Raw genomic sequence first — 21675 nt, 5'->3', positions numbered from 1 at the left:
AGGGGCAGCTGAGACCCCACAGGGTCCGACAGAGGAAGATGGCACAGAGTCATCCAGGTTGGTGGGGGGTTTGGTGGAGGAGGAGGCCGTGGAAGGGACAGACACGGGGTCTGGAGGTGGGGATTCCACTGGTGCTAGTGGTGCAGGGGCAGGGACAGGAGGCAGCACAGGCCGCCGTGGAGGTGCCTGTGTGTAATCCTGTCCCCGATCCTGTGACTGCATCATCCTGCACCAGCAGGGATGCCTACGTCCAGACCCGTTTTCAGGGAGGGGATCCGCTTACAACAACTGGCCTTCCTCTCCCTGCGGACGTGGCTATCCAGGACCGGGTTGAGCCTGTCCTGAGTGGGATGGTGTTGCGTCAACGGGGCATGCGAAAAAAAACTGAAAAAAAACAGTTGATCTCCTCTTCAGTCTGGGTTTTTCAATCGACGAAAAGAAATCCAGCTTAGTCCCCAGCCAAGTAAAACAATTTCTGGGAGCACTAATTTGGACGGAAGACGGTCTTGTCTTTCCCTCCAGCGAGAGGGTTCAGGCACTACAAACCCTCAGGTATCTGAGCGCTGCTCATTATTACCCACGGTGTGTGGTGCTCATTTATCGACCTCGGAAGGATGAAAGGCTGAGTTTGGCCCCGCTGGGATTCGAACCTGCGTTAGCAGGCTCTACACGGATGTCAAAGCGAGCGCTCTATTCGCTGTGCCACTTGACCAGCATATGTATCCAGTCGGGAGGTGACGGTACGCAAAGCCATGCGTTTGCTAGGGATGATGGCATCATGTATATACTTGGTTCCCCACACGCGGCTGCGCATGCGTCCCATGCAAGAGTGGCTCAACAGCCAGTGGTGTCAGGCCAGCGGACAATGGGAAGATCTGGTAGTTGTATCGCCAGCCCTTGTTCTCTCTCTGCAGTGGTGGTCAAGAGAAAACCTCTTGAACAGGAACACCTTCACCACCCCTGCAGTGGAAGCCACTCTCACGACAGACGCATCTCTCACGGGGTGGGGGGCTCACCTGCTTCAGCAGACAGCACACAGAGTGTGGTCCCCTCAAGTAGCGTCCAACCATATAAACTTACTGGAGCTATTAGCAGTGTACAAAGCATTGAAAGCCTTTCAGGTGCAACTGCAAGGGAAGACAGTGCTGATCATAACCGACAGCACTACAGCAATGTATTACCTGAACAAACAGGGGGGCACTCACTCTCCAGGGCTATCCAAGCTGTCCCAAAACATTTGGATATGGGCTCTCAAACATAATATGTTTTTGTTGTCCCATCATGTTCCAGGGGAACTCAATCTTCTGCCAGACATACCCCGCAGAGATTTTCCTCTGCCAGAAGAATACGAATGGCGACTGCACGAAGACATTGTGTCCAACGTCTTCGCATGAATGGGGTTTCCCAGAGATCGACCTGTTCGCTACTCAGGAGAACGCCCAATGCCAAGACTACGCCTCCAGATACCCCCAGAACCGATCCAAGGGGAACGGTCTCTGGATAACTTGGTCAGAGAAATTTGTCTATGCTCCCCCCCCCCCTGACTCCCCTTCTCAACAAGGAACCAGTTACCATGATGCTGGTGGCCCCCATGTGGGCCCGCCAACCCTGGTTCGCTCACCTGATGGAAATGTCCCTCTCCTCACCACTCGAGCTGCCCTGCCCGTACAACATGTTGTCTCAGGACAGGGGGGGAGACCCTACACCCATGCCCACAAACACTGAATTTAGCAGCCTGGCTCCTGAGATCATAGGGTTTGGACACCTGCAACTCCCTCAGAGATGCATGGACATACTCGGGGAAGCGAGGAAACCTAATACAGGTTATTACTATGCCAGCAAATGGAAACGTTTTGTCATCTGGTGCAATTCCAAGGGTGTCAATCCCATCGATTGCTCACCCTCACACATTGTGTTGTATCTAACCCACCTGTTGGACTCTGGGTTAGTCGTCATTTCCCTAAACATTCATCTGGCTGCTCTGTCAGCCTACACCGCATCGCAGCAAAAGGTATTGTGGTGGAAGATACCAGTGATTAAAGCCTTCATGGAAGGGGTTAAAAGGATTTATCCTCCCATCTCTCACCCAGCCCCTGGATGGGATCTGAATGTGGTTTTAACCAGGCTCATGGGATCTCCTTTCAAGTCTATGCATAAAGCAAGTCTGAAAGACCCAACTTATAAGACAGCCTTCCTAGTGGCTATCACTTCTATCAGAAGGGTTAGCAAACTACAAGCTCTTTCTGTTTTAGACCCCTTTGTGACAGTCCACAAAGATAAGGTAGTTCTGCGCACACATCCCAGGTTTGCGCCAAATTAATTTCAAAGTTCCATGTGAACCAGTCCATCAAACTACCCACTTTCTTCCAGAACCCTACTAACATGACCGAAAGAAGCCTTCACACACTAGACGTGCGCAGGGCCGTCATGTTTTATCTGGAAAGAACTAAACCACTAAGGAAGACTAAACAATTCTTCGTTTCAGTGGCAGCTGGTGGAGAAGGGGATCCTGTCTCTAAATCAGCTATCTCAAAGTGGATTGTCAAATGCATCACACTATGTTACACCCTTGCTAAGATAGAACTGCCCTTCAAGCCTAGAGCACACTCTACTCGAGGCACTGGGGCATCCATAGCATTCATTGCAAATGTTCCTCAAGTCCATTTGCAAAGCGGCAACCTGGAGTTCTGTACATACCTTTACAAAACACTATTGCCTAGACACTCATTCTAGGTCTGATTCTCAGGTGGGACAAGCAGTACTTGGACATCTTTTCTCTACTGTTCTTTCTCACAACCCACCTCCAACTCCGGGTACTGCTCGCTAGTCTATGCACAGTATGTGATTCTAAGCAGATTAACAAGCATCAGAAGACATGCATTACTCACTGTAATAGCATTTCTGATGAATGTTTCTGCTTAGATTCACATGCGCCCTCCCTACCTCTCCGCTCGGGGTGGAAGGAACATAGACGTCTTACTACTTTCTCTCTTTATGTACTCACTCACTATAGCCTTCGGCTCCCTCATGGCAGACAAAATACAATCGGAGGGACCTCGGCGCGTGAGGGATTTTGAGTACTACACACGCCACGATAGGGATAGTGTTAGACACGTCTATGACATAGTCCCCTTTCGGTCCCCGAAAAACAAGATGCAATACTCTGCGGTTACCACTGGATGTCGGACCATATGCACAGCATGTGAATCTAAGCAGATACAATCAGAAATGCTATTACGGTGAGTAATGCATGTCTTTCTGAGCGAACCTCCCATTTAAGGTCACTTGGCTCAGCTAAGCTGATGATATTTTGTTATTTGATTGCACTGACCAAGGTTTTCAATATCTGCTTAATGCTTTCCTTAGCAATGCTGAACAGAATATTGTTGTCATTCTCCAAAAAACAAGATTATGCAGTGCACTTTAAAAACTTGTGCTTCTTCTTATACATGGCGAATGGGCGGAGCAGCCCTGGAAAGTGTGGAGAGCTTTGTTTACCTGGGCTTCCCAATCCACGGGGAACTAAGCATCACGATAATTAAGGATATGGCCCAAGCTTGCTCCCTCGCCATGTTGAATTAAATGAAGAGGATTGATTCTAAATATGGGAAGTTTTCTGTGAGGTTCTTAATTAAATGTTATGAGGGAAAATTAATTCGTAGGCTTTTATGTGGTATTAATACCTGGGTTTTATGGATTTTAAAAATTTTGAAAAGTCTGGAAGGTCTTATCTGGAAAAATGTTTTGTGCATTGAACAATCTGTTCCTATCGCTGTAATGAGGTATGAGCTGGGTCTGAATTCCTTGGAAGGAAAGGCACAGTGGAGACTTATAGATTCTTGATCCTCCAAAAGACTAGTTATTTTGTGATTTGAGTCAAATTAGGACTTCACAGACTATCCCATACTTGGATGATTTGGAGAATGTTTGCTTAGAAGTCCTTCGCAAAATTGAATTGAGTGTGATCCGATTCAAAACCCAGGTTATGTTAAAAAAAAGTTGTACAGATATGATTGTACATGTACTACTGATGAATTACACTCTTATCATTCATTTTCAGATTTGACCGAAGATCATAAAAAACTAGGAGTAGCTACCCCCTACCTTCTGAGACACCCAAATTGTCATTATAAGAGATATTTTTTCAAGTTTAAATGTAATCTATTTTTAACAAAAGATGTGTGCTCCATCAGTATCAAAACATGTCTAACAGTTTGTTTTGTTGTTTTTGTGGCCCAAAAATGCACTTTGGAAACTCCTAGACATTTTATTGTCTGCCCCTCACTGGAAAGTGAAAGGCATTGCTTCTTCAGAGATTTTTGGTGGGCCATCATTGTTCTAAAGATTGGTGGTCACATGTCTGGAAGACCTGCTTAGCTGGGCATACAACTTCTATTGTCACATCAGTTGTTGGTTTTCTTGACAATATGGCCCGTGAGCCTCCACTTTTGTGATGGTTTTATTGTGTGCATTGATGGAAATATTTTTTCAGTGATTAATTTTATTAAGAGTTAATTTTATGGATTTTACGAAATTTAGTGAAAAACAAATTATCTGCCTATTTGATGTATTATTTATATATGTTGATTGTGCAATTGTTCTTGGTCCAAGTTATTTTTATTACTAAAAGACCAAATAAAATGGCTCCCCCTTTGGGAGAAGGGACGAATACCCTGGATTCGTCAGTTTGGAAGATAACATTTGGGCCCGAGACTCTGAATTTATTTTGAATTTTTTATGACTTTGTGTGTGGGTGTGAATGAGACATTTAGAAGTGGACCCCAGAAGTACAAGATTGTATTCCAACTCCTAGTCATAGCTTTGGCTATCAATCCCCTAGATGGATTAACTACAATATTCAACAGGATGTTGCCATCCACCTCTCATGCTGTGCTTGGTTCGGTAGAAGTACATCCAGCATTTAGTTTATAAAGTGGGACCAACTCAAATAGTGATAGATTTCTATTGTGTTAATTAAAGTTGGTGAACGCATTTCAATCCAAGTCCAGGGTTGTATTTGTGGATATTAGGTTAAAAACGTTATGGAGTAGCAGCTGTCTTAGGTTTTCAAACTCTGGTCAGAGTTCAGAAACTTCACGCTGAACAAATTTCGAGGAACATAAAGCAGCTCTGTTGGGGCATCCTGGCGCTGGGGAGGAGGATGCCATGCCTCAGAGGGGTAGCATATGGTCCTTTAAAACAAAATGGTGTAGGGTTTTGTTTTTGGTGTTCAAGTACATCGTCAAAATCGCCCTGGCTTATTTGCCCTTCAAGTTGGCAGGGAGACTTTGGGAGTTCCAGGTACATGGATCAACAAAGGAGGTGCCTCGACATCACAGGAGGAAAGGGTCAGAGTACCAATTAGGAAGGGGGAAGAGGCCTCCATAAAGGAGGGACTCGATCAAGGGACTGAGTATCCTTTTCCTTCTTACAGGAACGTGAGACTGTCCGCTGAAAATGTCCGCTTCCTGAGCAAATAAATGAGATCTATTGAATCCAACCTGGAGTGATGTTAGTTATTCTGCGAATCGCTCACATGGTCACATTCCTGTTATTGCACCTCTTGTTCACTTGGTTTCAACAATATATATCGCCATTAGATGGCATGTTACAAACCTTGAAACCGTGGTTCAGTTTCTTTAGAACTCCAACTTGAACTTTATACCTAATGCTGATCTACACCTTTCAATATTAATATTGGGCTAATTATTACCAGCAAAAGCTGTGACTCTTCAGATGATCCTTGTGTGCTGAAAACGCTTAAAGCACTTCATGTAACCATCTATCCAAATTAGATCTAAATCAGTGGGAGCAAGCATTGGCACACTATTGTTCAAAGTGTCTTTGAAAATTATTTGACCTGGTAAATGTCCAATTAATCGCCAATGTGCCCTTTCATGAAACGTTAATGGTTGTGACAGTCCAACTGACATTGTTAATTGCAAATCACTCTTGCTTCATTTCATTGGCATTTTAGACCTGTCAGAGGCCCTGTCGTAATACTGGTTTCCAACCAGGGCTATGTATCCAGGGTAAACAGGTCATGTTGCAAGCTACTAGCCACCCATTAAGCCACTCACCATCTCACTTTTGCATATACAGACAGCACACCATTTCTTACTCGCCAAGAGTCATTTATCAATAGCAAATGGCTGGTGGCAAGAGCACATTTTTTAGCCTTGGTTGTATGTTGTTGGAGTCAGTATACTAGTAGTGTGAAACCTGTCAGCGGCATTTCGTGTAGTAGATTTCGCCAAACTATAAGGGGATGGCTACAAAAAATAATTGATTACTTTGGCCAACCACACACAGGCTACCATCGTTTGTTTCTGTCTTTGTGCCAGTGATATGGGGGCTTCTACAAGGATCTTCGCTTTCCCCAACCTTATTTAACATTCATATTTTCTCACTATCTGCATTTTGTTTATTGCGCTTATTTCTCTGCGGCTTTCAAATGGCAAGTTAAACACCAGGCAAACATATTTAAATGTTCTGGGTGGGGTGACAAAACCTTCTTAGTTGTGGGCCCTGGCAGGGAGTTGGTGGTCCAGTACTGTTGATAGTTATTCACAATTCAATGTTGGGGTTTTGTTGTGCATTGTTATTTATTTGATCGGATGCAACATAACAATTGAGGCACATTGTGCCAGAGTGGTGAAACATAAAAAAGCCGACGCGCATTTCAACCGAAGTCTTTATCAAGGCAAAAAGGTTGTCGAGCAGGCTAGAGTTGGAACGCGTAGGAGAGTCACCCTGGATAGGGTGCTGAATCATGGCTTAGTAGCTCATCTGAGAAGGATGTCCGCGTCCATACCGAATTTTATTTGGTGTGGACGCAGACATCCTTCTCAAATGAGCTCAGAAGAGCTACTAAGCCCCGATCCAGCACCCTATCCAGGGTGACTCTCCTGCGCACACCAACGCGAGCCTGCTCAACAACTTTTTTGCCTTTTATGTGTTTCTTTGTATAGTTGAAAAGTTTAGGAATTTAATGGAGGCGAGTGGTGATTTTCGCATTTATAAATCTACTTTGTCATGATTGCCATGTTGTCTTCACATCTACACAAACTAATGGTTACAATGACAATAATATTCACATGTTTACAATTTCAAAGTGCTTGTTAAGACATTGACCTTTCCAGTACCCATTGTGTGTATGCTGCTGAATTGCTCATTACATAAAGAAAATCAAATTGTTCGTGAAATAATGTTATCAAAATATTCTTTTCGTTTTTAGATAATGCTAAGCATACGTACAACCCTGGAAGCCCTGTTTTCTACTGCCTACAAGATATCATGAGGGTTTGCAGTGAATCCAGTACTCATTTTTCAACCCTAACTGCAAGGATGTTAATTGCTTTGGATAGGTACGACAATGTATTCACTTAAATCAGTAGAACATGGAATCTAAGCTCTATGTTTTCTGATAGCCCTGCTACTTGGTGGTTCTGTCATCTGTTTGTTTAGTTTATTTACTTGTATAGCGCACCTAACCCAGGGGGAACTGGTTGAGCTGATGTTTTATTTAATTGTTTTTCTAAAAGATCAAACAGTAAACCTAAAAAACAAATGAGACTTCATAATACAGTTGAGCCAGAATTTACCACCTGCTGGTAGCTGTAGTTAATATACCCAATTGGATGGACATCTCTGGCCATTATAGAAGGAAGAACCGAGCTGAATGGAAGACTTTGGCAGCCAACTCCACTCAGTTTGATGAGCTGATTGATCCACATTTGGATTTATCCTTGTAAATGAAGCCTCTCTTCAGACTTCTGTAACCCGTTATGCAATTACAGTACAAGGGAATTTGTGGCAAGCACAACCCACCTTTTAGACCAGGTCCTAGTTGGTCTATTTCTACGTGCTTTTTGGGGAGGTAGGGGCTTGTTACCACTTTGATTTGGTGACAGCTACCTTTGTGTGGCTACTTATTCGTGATTCTCGACCCCAGGGATCCCTCTGGTCCCGGTTCAAGGCCCTTTGGAAGCGGGCCTTTACCACATTTACCATTGGATAACCTTGGGCATCTTCCTGATTTTTTTGCATTATTTCCTGGGGTTTCTGGTTCTCGAATCAACCTCTGCATCTCTTGATTGGTGTCTCCTATGGTCCTCACTGGGGTTGTTTGCAGTCAAAACAGACTTCCTTTCATTTTCTCCATGCTCATGGAAGACTTACTTTGTCCCATTGACATCTATAGAATACATTTAACTTACCTTGAAACTCCGCTATGGTGTTTTTCTTCTTTTTAATTCTTTGCTTTTTAAAACCCACCATAAATGAACTACTGTTGCACAACTCAACCCCTCCACCCCATCCCAGAATGTGTGTACCATCATAACATACACTAAAATTATAAAAAGGCCATCGATTCCCTTGATTCCAATATCCATAGAAACATTTAAAAATCTATACATGATCCTGACTATGAAATTACCTCTGAGGGAGTACCATCCCCCATTCACTACTTGCAGAAAGCTCATCCACTCCCCCTCCCTAGAGGAGCAAACCTCATGTAAAAAGGCTTTAACGTTTTCCATCAAGTACAGCTCCCTGGCGTTTAACCGACCCACTCCCTCTCAGAGGAGAACTGAATATTGGCTGCATCCCCAGCAAGTCAGTAAAAAGCCTTGACGTGAAACTTTGTTACGCTCACCTGGCTCCCACAGGGGCGTCGATCGGACCCGGACAGCCGCAACCTCCTCCAACGTGAAGCGTAGTGCAGAGATGAGACTGGACTGGGCCGCCTAATCTCGTCTGCTTAACCCGTAGAAGTATTCTCCTGCAAATGGAGAAAGGGATTTAGCCGCCTGTGGATTTTAGTAATGGCACCCCACTGTTCTCTCCACTAATCACCACCGATATTCACTTTCAGTAAGCTCACCTTATGTTTGTAAATGATGAGCTCTCCATCCTGCGTGGAATGCAGGGGCACGTAGATACCAGTTACTTCACTGGTTTGAAGGCGCTGGAAGAGTTCCGGGTGAATATTGACTCCGAGGTTCCAGTCGAGAACCCGTAAGTATAAAATTCAAAGAGTTCAATATGTCCGATGTTCACTCTTGTACATTCCTTCTTGTGTTGCAGCTGGGTCCAAAAGAAGATTGTCTTTTGGCAGCTGATGGTGTTCAGGTAAGAGTCTGTATTACCAAACACTGTCCGGCAAAAGATGCATGTGTTTAAATTGCTGGTTTCTCTCTCCTTACAGGTGTGGTGTAAGAAGTTGCGGTTTGTTACAGAATAATGTCTCTGGTTATTAATCAGGTAAGTCTATGGTGGAGAGATTGTATTTGTTGGCTCTCTCGGCTCACCTTATGTTTCTTTGTCCCCTAGATGGTGGAATTCGGCGGAGAAAATGATGGAGGCTGCGCTGGATCGAAAAATGCTGTGAGGACTGGTGAGTATGGCACAGCGCTGCAGCTGGCGATGCGACGCGTGCAGAATAATGTCCTCTTTAAGTTTGAAGACGTGATGGATCCGGAATTCAGGTAAGGATTGAGATATCTGTTTTCTAACCTTTCCTTCTTCTTTCTTCTATTGCTAGGAGCTCTGGATTCGAGACGGGCGTGGCTGAAGACTGGATGCTGACTGCAGGCACGGTGAGTGTTACGCTGCTGGATACAGAATAACGCGAAGCATGTGCTGCTGTTCGGGCGTGGTTTAAATAGTCTCCAAAGTAGTTCCAGGTAAGAAGTCCCTAGAACCACACACGAGTAAAAAATAGTCCCTGTAGTAAAATAGTCCCATCCAGGTCTCGCGTTGGCTTGGATTCATTTGCAGCATGGTCTGCATGAGGTAAATAAAGTCTATGAGCCTGGCGCCTATGGCGCCAGGACTGATTCCTATTATGAGCATGGCGCCTAAGGCGCCAGGACTGAACCCAGACAGCCCCCAGCCGGGGCTGCTGGGTTTTATTAAATATCTGGATGCCTGCTTCCGGGGCTGATGGGCTTGATCCGGATGCCCGGGGGTAGGCATCATGACACTCTTCCCATCAGGCTATAGTGAAGCCCAAATCTTTTCAGTATGCAATGCTGGGTTTACCAAATTGAAAGTTCTGAGGAAGATTCTGCCTTTCCTTCTGACTGATTGTCGCACAATGGTGGTCACCTCCTCTGTTAAGGGATCGCTGGATTATTGTAATGGGTTATATTTCGGTCAACCGGCTTTTTTAATTCAATGCTTGCAAGTTCTCAAATTCAGGAGCTCATCTAGCTCTGGGTGGTCCCAGACTTTCTCATTCCCAGTCTTTGCTACACCAACTTCACTGGCTGCCAGTGAAGGAGCCAATCAATTTTAATATGTGTTACTCATCGAGCATTCCGTGAAACGGGTGCAGACTATCTTCAATATAAACTGGTCCGCTACCATCCTGCTAGATGTTTGCGTTCGGCTTCTCAAAATGTATTACAAATTCCATGCTATCGTAGTTTACGACATGGAGGATGTGCTTTTTCTGTTTTCGCCCCCGTTCTTTGGAACTCTCATCCTTGCCATCTTTGAGAAAGCAAGTACCATTTTCTCTTCCGTAAGGCTCTTAAAACCCATTTATTTTAATTGTTTTCTCCCTAGTCACTATCCACCCGTTTACTTCTTTTTGTATGTCGCCTGGATGCCTAGGGGCAGTAGTTTGCGCTATATAAAATTTTAATACAATACAAGGGCAGACTTTCCCTTTCCCACCCCATCACCAAACAAACCCTAGCGGCCAACAATAGAAAGTGAGCCATGTGCTGGAGCGGTCTGCAGAGCACATCTTTTTCCTGCAGCCTGAACAACACTCATACCGGATCTAGGTGCTTCTCAATTCCTTATACTCCCTTTATCTAGCCCAGCACTTCCTTCCAAAATGCCTGCACCTTACTGCATGACCAGCATGTGTACCAGTGGGAGGCCCTATGCACACACTCTCGCCAACACCTCAGGTCTACTCCCGGGAACATCTACTCCCGGGAACATCCTAGACAGCCGCACCAAATCATACTGCCACCTGTGCAGGAGCTTTACCCCGTGGATCTTATACTGAGATGAAATAAATGTCTTCAATTCCCACCTGCACATTGCACCCCAGAGATCTGTCAATTTCCCACCCCACGTCCCTCTCATTTCACCCTAACATGTTCGCTGCTGCCCCCCCCACATTGCCGCCAATAAAGCTGCGTAGAGGGCTGCAATCAATTCTCTCTTCCCCCAACACGTATTGTAAATGTGCATAAGTAGACGCGGTACACAAAGGTGGCATGCTTGTTGGCATAAACGTTTATTTAACAGAAAAATTAGGAAAAATAGATCTGTCCCTATATCTTAGAGGGGTTTCCCTGTCTAAAATAAAACTAAGGTTGATGTCGGAACGTCCATCAAAATCAAGTAGTCCACTGTCCTGTGTCCCAAACCTATTTCCGTCCCTTACACTTCAAAAGAAGACGATAGAATAGGTTGCACCGTGATTACAGAAGGGTGGCTTCCTCCTGGATGGTTTTAGGCAGTTTGTAAATGATGAGGGAATATCCTCCTTCCCTTGGCCGTCACTAGGTGTTTCTGTATTGTTCCACACAGACCTTCCCCAGGCTTTCTCGGGCATTCTTTAGAGCTCAACAAAGGTGAGGGAAATGCCTCCCTTCCCCAGACCTTTCTAAGGCTCTCCTTCAATAATCTCAATGACATTTTTACCAAAGGATTTCTCTTTCCTTCTCTGGTCTTCTCTTGAAGTTTGCTGAAGGATATTTCGAATGGATTGTGTCCTCCCACGTATTCCTCATCTTATGATATCTCCATATCCAGCTTTAGCTGCTTCGGAAAAGTAATGTCAGCGGGGGTGCTGCTTGTCGATGCCTGTCGACTCGATGTCCCTCGAGGGCCTCTGTCTCAGTGTCAACGTCATCGAAGGCATATAGCGCAAGCAGCGACCATTGGCGTCAGTTCCGTTCTTCCGCGAGAGTGAATGCTTTGGATTATCGTGCACTTCGGTACTGTGACAAAAACCTTAATCGTTCGATAAAATGGCATCATCGTCTGCTTCATCTACTCTGAGATTGGCGTTCAAGAAGTGCCACGACTTTGTGGCAAAAATGTCCCTCACGGACCCTCATCGGGTGTGTCTGGGCTGCCTGGGATCCTCTCACATTACTTCGGAAGTGTGGGTCCTGCCTGTCGATGACAGCGAAGGCCCTGAAAGAGCGTAAAGGCAAACTGGCTGCAGGTAGGTCCCATAAATCCCCTTCGACAACCACGTCAAAAAAGTGATCCTCCGACAAGTCGAGAGATGACTTTCCTCGGAAGAAAGCTAAAAGGTCCCGATCACACAGTGGCTCGCACAACTCATCTTCACGGCGGTCGAAGAAAACGGGCCACAAGTCGCCGTCTTCATCATCGAGTTCCTCCCCAGTACCGGTCTAGTGCCCCACCAAATCTGCCTCACCAGGCGAGTGGGAGAAGTTCAGACTCAGGATGCTTGATGTAGTCGAGAAAGTGGCCTCAACCCCCTCGAAGAAAGATAAGAGCCATGCCAGAGTCGACAAGCATGACAAAAAAGCAAAGGACAAAACCTGTGCGTCCTCATCCCCAGGTGACCCGGAGAAAACTCCTCAGAACACTCGGAGGTTCCCTTGAAGGAAAAGGCTCCATCGGCATCATCGACGCCAAAAGACTCCACGTGGAGTCATAAGAAACCTTTGATGCCACAATCGTCAAAGCCCTGAGCGTCGAAAGCGTCGACGCCATTGACAACGGCAACTCTAGAAACCTCAACGAACGTTGCGAAAATATACACACCACTGCCGAGGAAGGATTTTTTTTCAAATCCCAGTCCTCAGTTTATGAGCATAATGAGCCATCTTCAGATGAAGTTCGTCCATTTGGATTACAGTATGGGACAATGTTCCAGAGGCCTTAATTTCGGAGGATTCAAGATTAAGAGACCTATGTGACACCCTGCAATCTGCATGTGGCTTGGACGAATCCACAGGGATAGAATTTGGCAGGCCAGACCCCTCGGACCATGCCGATGTTTCTTATAGACAACATGTCTAGAGTAATAGAATATCTATTATGGAGTAGGCCTGCACCATTATTTGAGCAGGATGACCTAACCGATATTTCAGACCTGGGACCCCAGGAGGACCCTATTCTACCATGTGGATTTGCAAAAAAATGTTAATGCCAACTGGGAGGCTCCTGAGTTACTTCCAGCTGTGCACAGGAATCTAGCCAGCAAGTACTGTGCATCAAGCAGTGACCCGTACTATTTGACAAAATACCCAACTCCTGAAAGCTTGGTAGTTCAGGCTGCCACTTCTACATCATGGCAACAAGCCTACCCAATCACTCTCCCCCACCAGACAGAGATGACACGCGTTATGACGCTTGGGCTAGTAAGGTTTTCTCTGCTGGTTGGATGGCCCTTAAGTCAGCAGATACCACTTGTGCACTGGCCAAGCTCACTTTCACATTATGGGATTGTATAGCAATGGTGGCCGAAGACATCTCAGAGGGGGAAGGACGAGACGGCTTTTTTGAATATTATCAAGGATGGGAAAGATGCAATGTGCAAATCCCTCCAGACCGGTCCAGCAGGGTAACGCGCAGATTTGCCTGGTTAAGAAAGTCTGGTTTTGCACCAGATGTACAATCCAGACTTCTTAACATGCCCTTTGACGGCACTCATTTATTTGGCAGCAAGGCTGGCGGGAGCCTGAAGAAGCTGCAGACCTCCAAAGCAGCAGCCAAATCCCTTGGTGCAGCAATCACACAGCCACCGCTGGTACACCTTGGAGGGACAGGTCCTTTCGCTATTGTTCCTCAGTTGGAAGATGTAGAGGACTGTCAAATCAAAAAGGTCAGAAAAGATTTTCCCGTGGTGGACAGGGAAGAGGTGCTAAGACCGCCCAGGCAATGGCTGCTTGTGCCTCTCAGTGGCCTCAAAACCTCTCGGAGGCCTTACTGCACAAGACCCCGGTGGGAGGAAGAATCTCAAAGCATCTGAAAGAATGGCGGGGTATTACTACAGATGCATTGCACTGAAAACAGAAACCCATGGTTACTCCCTTCCCTTTCTAAAAAGGCCTCATGATCATCCACCGGAGAATCAGAGTTCCAGATCCTCTCCTTATGCAGGAAATGTTAATCCCGCTAGAGAAAGGTGCTATGGAGTCAGTACCTGTAGCGGAGAGGAACAATGGTTGGTACTCCACTTAAATGCCTAATCTCCAAGAAGAATGGAGGATTGAGACCCATCTTGGATTTAAGAGACTTGAACAAGTTCCTCAGGAAGGACAAGTTCAAGATGGTCATACTTCTCAGATACTTCAGGCCCTCCAGCTTCAGCACTGGATGGTATCCTTGGACCTTCAGGGAGCTTACTTTCGTGTGCCAATCCATCACAAGCCCAGAAAGTACCTGAGGTTTGCCGTTGGTGGCTCTCATTATCAATTTCAAGTTCTATCTTTTGGGTTGACCTCCGCCCCAAGGGTTTTCACCAAGTTGATGGTGGTAGTGGGTGCGAATCTCAGAAGAGGGGGGGGGTTCACATCTGCCCCTACCTAGACGATTGGCTGATGAGGGTTCACTCCCCCGAGCAAGCCTTGCAACATCTCAGCATAACCTGCCACTACCTCCACAGACTGGGCTTCTCCCTCACCTTCAAGAAGTCCCACATGATACCATCTCAAAGTCTCCAATTCATCGGGGCTATCCCAGATGCATCCTTGGGAAAGCCTCACCAACCGTGGTCAGGGCTCAATACATTCTGCAGATGATCACCAAATTCCAAAATGCATAGAGTCTACCAACCTTCGATTTTCTGTGGTTGCTCGGCCTCATGGCATCCTTCATTTTCCTGATGCCAGAGGCTCGCCTGAGAATGAGATCCCTCCAATGGGCTCTCAGGACTCAATGGTCACAATTCTCAAGCAAAATGTCAGACCTCCTTCAGGTTCCAAGCAGAGTAGCACAGGATCATCTGTGTTGGACCTACCCAGAAAACATTCTGAAAGGAGAACCTTTTTGGCAATCATGGCCGGAGTTAATTGTAGTGATGGACGTCTCACTCATGGGGTGGGCAGCCCACACCAACGATCTGGCAATCGGTAGTCGTTGGCCTCTGTCGGAGTCCAAACTACGCATCAATCTTTTGGAACGGAGGGCAATCAAACTAGCGCTGTTGGCCTTTCTGCCCTCTGTACGGGGAAAGAATGTCCTGATAATGACGGACAACGCAGTGGCCATGTACTACCTCAACAAGAGATGAAGCGTAGGGTCACTACCACTGTTCAGAGAAGCAATGCAGCTCTGGTACTGGGCAATACTAGATGGAATCTCTCTATCAGCAGTTCACCTAGCCGTAGAGGAGAACATGATGGCGGACACTCTGAGCAGGCGTGGGAACTAGCTCAGGAAGTTCTTCAAGAGATCTTCACCCTTTGGGGAATCCCTAAAGGGGATCTGTTCGCGACCAGTATCAACCAGAAGTGCGAACCGTTCTGCTGCAAGGAATTTCTCCCAAGAAGAGCTCTAAGAACTGGCAGTATCCATTCCTATACACGTTTCCTCCAGTCCCCGTCATTCCTCAAGTAATCGCAAGGCTGAGAAAGTTTGGGAAATCCATGGTCCTAATTGCTCCGGATTGTGCCAGGTGGACATGGTACCCGTACCTTATGGACATGTCCATTTGCCCTCCAATACGTCTGCCACAAAGAGAGGACCTTCTCTCACGAGAGGAGGGTCAGGTTTTCCATCCAGAGGTCCAGACTCTCAACTTTCATGCATGGTTTCTGAGGAGTTGAGCTATAAGGATTGGGAGCTTCCGGACGACGTAATGGAGATTTTGCTTTCGGCCAGAAGGCCAGCAACAAAGTCCTTGTACTACTGCCGTTGGAACAAATTCTGCAGCTGGTGGAGGGAAAGGAATGTTATGAAGCACATCTATGGTGTTATCGTTCTTGTTACACCTGGCTAATTTGGGGCTCCAGGTTGGCACAATTAAGGGGTACCTGGCGGCACTATCTATTTTTAAGCGCACATCTGAAGAGAAATCTTTCTTCAAGATTCCACTGGTTATACAGTTCTTGAAAGGATTGACAATGTCTTTTCTCCAGTCCATTTCCAAGTCCCGGTTTGGGATCTCAACCTGGTTCTCAAATTCTTCACGAGTGCTCCATTGCAGCCTATCCACTCCTGTCCTCTAAGGTTGTTGACCTTAAAGACCATTCTTTTAGTGGCCCTTACATGAGCCTGTAGGGTCAGTGAACTTCAAGCCTTGTCATGCAAGCCTCCTTACACAGCCTTCTTTAAAATTTGTATCTGCGTTTCATCTAACCCAAAAGATCATTTTACCTTTTTTTCAATCCACCACCTCATCCTGGAAAGGAAGAGGAGAGGCTACACAGGTTTGACCCAAGACGTAAAACGTTCACTTAATTTCAATATTTACAGAATGTCTAAATTGAGACAAGCCCATCAACTTTTTATTGGATATACGGGCCATACGTTTGGTATGGCGGTTTCAAAACAAACCTCATCTAGGTGGATAATCCATGCAATTTCTGAATGCTACTTGTTAGCTGAAAAAGATCCCCCGTGGGGCTCAGGTCACATTCGACCAGGGGCATGGCTACTTCCTCTGCCTTACACAGGGTAGTTCCAATTAAGGCTATTTGTTTGGCAGCAACATGGTCCTCAGTCCACACATTCATCAATCACTATATTCTGGACTCATCTTTAGGCCGGGAAGGTGTTTTTTTGGGAAGGCAGTGTTACACTCAGGGGTATCCACGTACTGGAGCTTAAGGGTAATCTAGTACCCAAGCCTTCCCTTGGTTATCATGTTTTCACACTAGGAAATGGGTGTTTTTATTTTTAAGTAGTTTCTTAAAAAACAAAGGTTTTGTAGAACTTTTGTTTTTTGTCATAAAAGGCTGACCCCAAAAGTGAAAAAATATATAGGCTTTATTAGGTTTCCCTTGAGGGCAGGTTTTTCTTAAAAAGACCCACTAGTCCCCTAGTAGACGTCTTTACTGTTACACTCAGTACACACAGGCCAATAGGAACTCCCAAATTCTAATTTGAAAATTCTGACTCCCTCCTCCGGTAATACAAATACTGCTCTGGGAGTCCATCATAAGATGAGGAATACGTGGGAGGACACAATCCTTTCAAAGAACAAGTTACTTACCCATGGTAACAGTATTTCGACTGTATGTTCCCCCCACCTATTCGTCATTGCCCTTCCCAGCCTACCCTGCAGTCGAATTTCCATGTTATTATAGTTCACGCTCTTTCAGGGTGAGTAGCTGTCGGTCGTAGGATAAACCAACTCGCATAAAAATCGGAACTGAAGCCAATGGCGATGTGCGTGCTAAATACCTTCGATGACGTAAATACCGAGACAGAGACCCTCGAGGGACATTGAGTCGACAGGCATTGACACGCAGCGCCCCCTGCTGAATTTTTTTTTTTTCCCCCGAAGTACTAAAGATGGATATCGAGCTATCATAAGGTGAGGAATACGTGGGAGGAACATCCAGTCGAAAGAACGTTAACATGGGTAAGTAACTTGTTCTTCTCTCTTCCTACTAGTTTTCGCTTGACTTTTACTAAAGATTATTTCTCTTTTCCTTCTGTACTCTTCTGACTTTTGCCAAAGGGTATCTCTCTCTCCCCCTGGACTTCTCTTCTCACTATGTGGGTCCCAGACCCCTTTCTCAGGTTTATAATGTCTCTTAATCATGCCCGATTCACTATCTTGTGAGGCATTGTCTCGCATGTACAGTTCTCCAATTCACTCAACATATGGGTCCCCCGACCCTTATCTCTTCTAGTTTCTTTGGGGTGCTCTCATCCAGTATGCCTGTTTTGTTTCTCTGCTCGGTCCCACTGGGACAAGTAAGATGGTTCTGAACTTCCTCCCAACCACAGCCTCCAGTGGTTCGTTGCACCTTCTCGGTCCCCATCTGCATACCTTCTAACTTGGTCTGTGAGGTTTCTGGTCCTAAACAACGGCGGCAAGCTTCTCTGGCTTCTCCTTGGCTCGTGTGTTCGGATCTCAGTGGTTCCGCCATGCTGGTTTCTCCCTGTACCTCGGGTCGTGCCTGGCCCACTCGGTTGACTTCTTTCCTGCCACTGGATGGCGGGTTTCCCAGCCTTCAGATGAGATTATTCTCCCCTCTGCCTTTTCTGATGCCGACTTCCTTTTCCAGGTGCCCAGGTCTGCAGCACGTCTTCTCTGCGTGGCTTCCCTGCCAAGCTTAATGCCGCTTTGGGGCAGGACTAACCCTGAGGAAAGCGCTTCATCAGTTTTTATGGTCAGTCGGTTCTTGAATCTCGGATAGCTAATATGTTTGTCTTGGTCCCATGTAGGTATCTTCATTGCCCCGCTCTTCTTTGTGTTAGTACTTGTGGAGCCGTCTACTCCCATACTTTGCTCAATCTTCCTCATCACAGTATTATCTGACACAGTGCTACTATGCATAAAGTAACTAACAAAAGAAAGAAGAGACATGGAAGATGGGGGTGCTTGGGCCCTATCCGGTTTGTGTGGTGGATGACATATCGCATTCTCCCTTGATAGTCTTCTGTTCTCCTGCAGAGGGTGTCCCCTCCCATGGGATCCCTTCGCTGAGTACCAGCCCCAGAGGTACTATCGGGTAGCGGTCTCACCTCCGTGGCCCTATGGGAAGGGTCCTCCTCCAAGGGAGAAGTGATGACATGAAGGGATTCATCACAGTATCCAGAATCTTCTCTATTGGTGTCAACTCCCGCTGAGTCTTGGCTCTCTACTTCTCTGCCATAACCACTCCCTTGAGATGCAGATCTAAAAGCACAGAGTTTACCTATACCCAAAGCGTTTTTCAGCTCCTATATGGAGATGTACCTCCTCTTCACCCAGAGTTGACCCACCCTCTCCAACCCTGCCTCGTACCAGGCCTGAAGTCTCAAAGGTTCTGGAAACTCATCCCACAAAAGGGGCGCCGACAAATGACTCTATGGTGACAGCCATGTTGTCACCCCTCACATTTCTGGGTGTTGTCTCCAAATATCCCATAATACCCCCATTCTCTAATCCTTTTGGGAAGCTTACCGCGTTGGACCCATAACCACGCCCTATCCATAACCGATTGCATTCTAAAATTTTCCAGGTAAGCCCATTGATTTTGAGAATCCATCCTCGGATGAGGGTTCAGTATCTGCAACTGTGCCAACCTAAAAAATGTGCCCAAATCCAGTAGGCCGCCCCTCCGTTTTCCTCCAGAAATAAGCGGCAGGATGCACAGTTGTCATATTTTAGTTTTCAAACATCTAAATTAAAAGGGTTGGATGAATGCCTCTGTCCCTATCCTAAAGAGAGTTTCCCTGCCTAGCAAACTAAAAATAAAGATCAGTCTGTGTCTTGTCGTCAAAACATATAAACGGTCCTTCTCCAGCATGGGGTCTGGCATGGATTCACATGCTCATGAATATTCCCCGTCGTCGGGCTGGGAATCCTCGGTAAAGACAATAAATCAGTATCAGTTTTGTTTCTGATCTGTCTTTCTTAGTAGTAACCAATCACTGATCTCTGGGTCATACTGCCCACAGCCAATGACTGTCCTCTCCCTAAGCCCCTCCCCTGGCATTCATCCTCAGATTTTTAACGCACTTTCAAGTGTTGGGAGTCCTCGTGCTTTAGCTCTCGAGCTTTGCTGCGTTTTCATGCTTTTTTCAAACGGATTTTCTCATTTTTCTGTTGAACAGAACCTCAAACGCCACCGTTTTTGCCATCCGATCAACGGGGTCCCATTTTGGATTTTCTATGCCCCTCAGGGGTGAAGTTTCCGTCGAGTTACGCTTCTTGGAGGAGTCCAGAAGTTTCTGAGGCCTACCCGGACATGGCCCAGGAGAAAGGATGCTCGACGCCCGGAAAGCTGTTCAGGGTTTGTCCTCGATGCCAGCTACAGAATGTGTTCAAGGAGGACGAGCATTCTAAATGCCTCTACTGCCTTCATGAGGACAAAACGCACATGGAGAAGGACTGTGCGTTTTGCGGGAACATGTCGGAGCGGACCATAAGGATCGGATCAAGCCGAGGGGGAGCAAGGCGGTGACCCTCCCCCCAAGGTGAAGGCCACAGGCCCACAGAAGGTGGTGAAGGCCTTGATTTACCTGGCTAAGGCCTCTATCGAGGAAGTCGCGGCGGCCCTGACGCAGCCTGTGGAGGCTACATCAGTGGAGGTGACCTCGGGGCCCAGAGTTTCCCTGACACCGCGGAGGGAAGCCTCTTTCAGTCGCATCGAGAAGACCCCGGCGGAAAAAGAGGGGGGGGGCGGTGGCCATCGTGGATATGGACACAGCCTCCAAGGAGGAGCTGGTTGAAGTCTTGGAGGGCCTTGACAGGGGCGTTGAGGAGGCTCGGTCCCACAGGAAGGATCCCGACAAAGAGGGCGACGAGAGCGTTGGCGGCGCCGATGTGGTTCCAAGTCAACTGTCGCGCCCATCGCTTCCGGAGCCGCAGGACAACTTTGCGGCCATTTTGTTGGCAATACAATCCTTATGTACGGAGATAAGGACGAGATTGCCCCTACCACCGACGGATGAGCCGGAGCCAGGCCCGACGGAGGAGCCAGAACCAGGCCCGTCGGGAAGTCCCCCAAGCAAGAGGAGACAGACCCATCCAGCCCTGCCTTTTCAGCCCTCTCGGTCTGCTCAACCTTTGCCCCCGTCTCTGGGGATGACACGGGAACGGACCCGGCCACGACGGGCACGGATGACGACAGCGGTGACGACTGGACGGATCTCCCATCGCCTCCGACTCGGGCCTCCCCGCCCGACGAGATTGGCTCCTTCCACGCTATAATTGCCAGGGCATCCAAGCTTTTCCAGCTCTGCCCCGAAGAGAAGGAGGGGTTCCTTTACCAACGGTGCGAGGCCAAGAGGAAGACAGTCCTCGGCGTGGCTCTGCTGGATGACATCTGGGCCGAGGGACTCGCCCTTCTCAAGAACCCGTCTTCAACAAGTACCGGGTACCCGACGCGGCCCCCCTGTGCCTTAGGGCGCAACCAATCCCTGACTCGGTCGTCTCAGCGGTGGCCAAGAAGAAAGCGGGGGTGGCATCGACCTCAAAGTCAACTTCCCTGCTGGACGGCAAAGGAAAGAAGCTGGATGTGATGGGACGACGAGTTATCTCGTCGGCGGCAACAACGATTAAGGCGGCCAACACCCTTGCGATCGTTGCCCGCTACGACAGGGAATTGTGGTACAAGATCACCCCCCTGTTGGACTTCCTACCGGACGACAAGAGGGCGGAGGCCCTGGAGATCTTGCAGGAAGGTGAGGTGGCGTGGGACCATGCCATAACGGTGGCAACGGACATTGCTGACATCAGTTTCCGACAGCTAGGCAACGTTGTTTGCCTTAGACGGCGAGGGTGGCTCAAGGCGACAGATTTCCACCAGGGCGTACAAACCAAGGTGTTGGACATGCCCTTCGACGGGAACAACCTGTTTGGGAAAACAGTGGATGAGTCCCTCCAAGCCATCAAGGTGGACATGGAGACAGCTCGGGCCCTTGGAGTTGTCCAGCAACGACGGGCGTCCTTTCGGAACTCCGGAGGCAAGCAAGGTGCCTCCAAGGGATTCGGCGGTGGCTCCTCGACGTAGCGCCAGGCGGCCCGGTCCTCGTCGCCAGAAGCCTATAGGGGACGAG

General features: G+C 47.2%; 1 protein-coding gene across 1 annotated transcript in view; it reads left to right on the top strand.

Moving 5' to 3' along the window:
- The window catches only part of KRIT1 (KRIT1 ankyrin repeat containing), a 1383280-nt gene that overhangs the window by 141820 nt on the left and 1219785 nt on the right, over window positions 1–21675 (top strand). Inside the window, exon 5 of the mRNA XM_069648434.1 lies at window positions 7238–7367. Coding sequence (XP_069504535.1) covers window positions 7238–7367 — 130 coding nt within the window. The remainder of the gene's footprint in view (window positions 1–7237; window positions 7368–21675) is intronic.

Source organism: Ambystoma mexicanum, chromosome 2q, assembly GCF_040938575.1.
Source record: "Ambystoma mexicanum isolate Mex_15411 chromosome 2q, UKY_AmexF1_1, whole genome shotgun sequence".
NCBI classification, from domain to species: Eukaryota; Metazoa; Chordata; class Amphibia; order Caudata; family Ambystomatidae; genus Ambystoma; species Ambystoma mexicanum.
The sequence above is the reverse complement of the archived record's forward strand: the minus strand, read 5'-3'. Positions and strand labels throughout refer to the sequence as shown.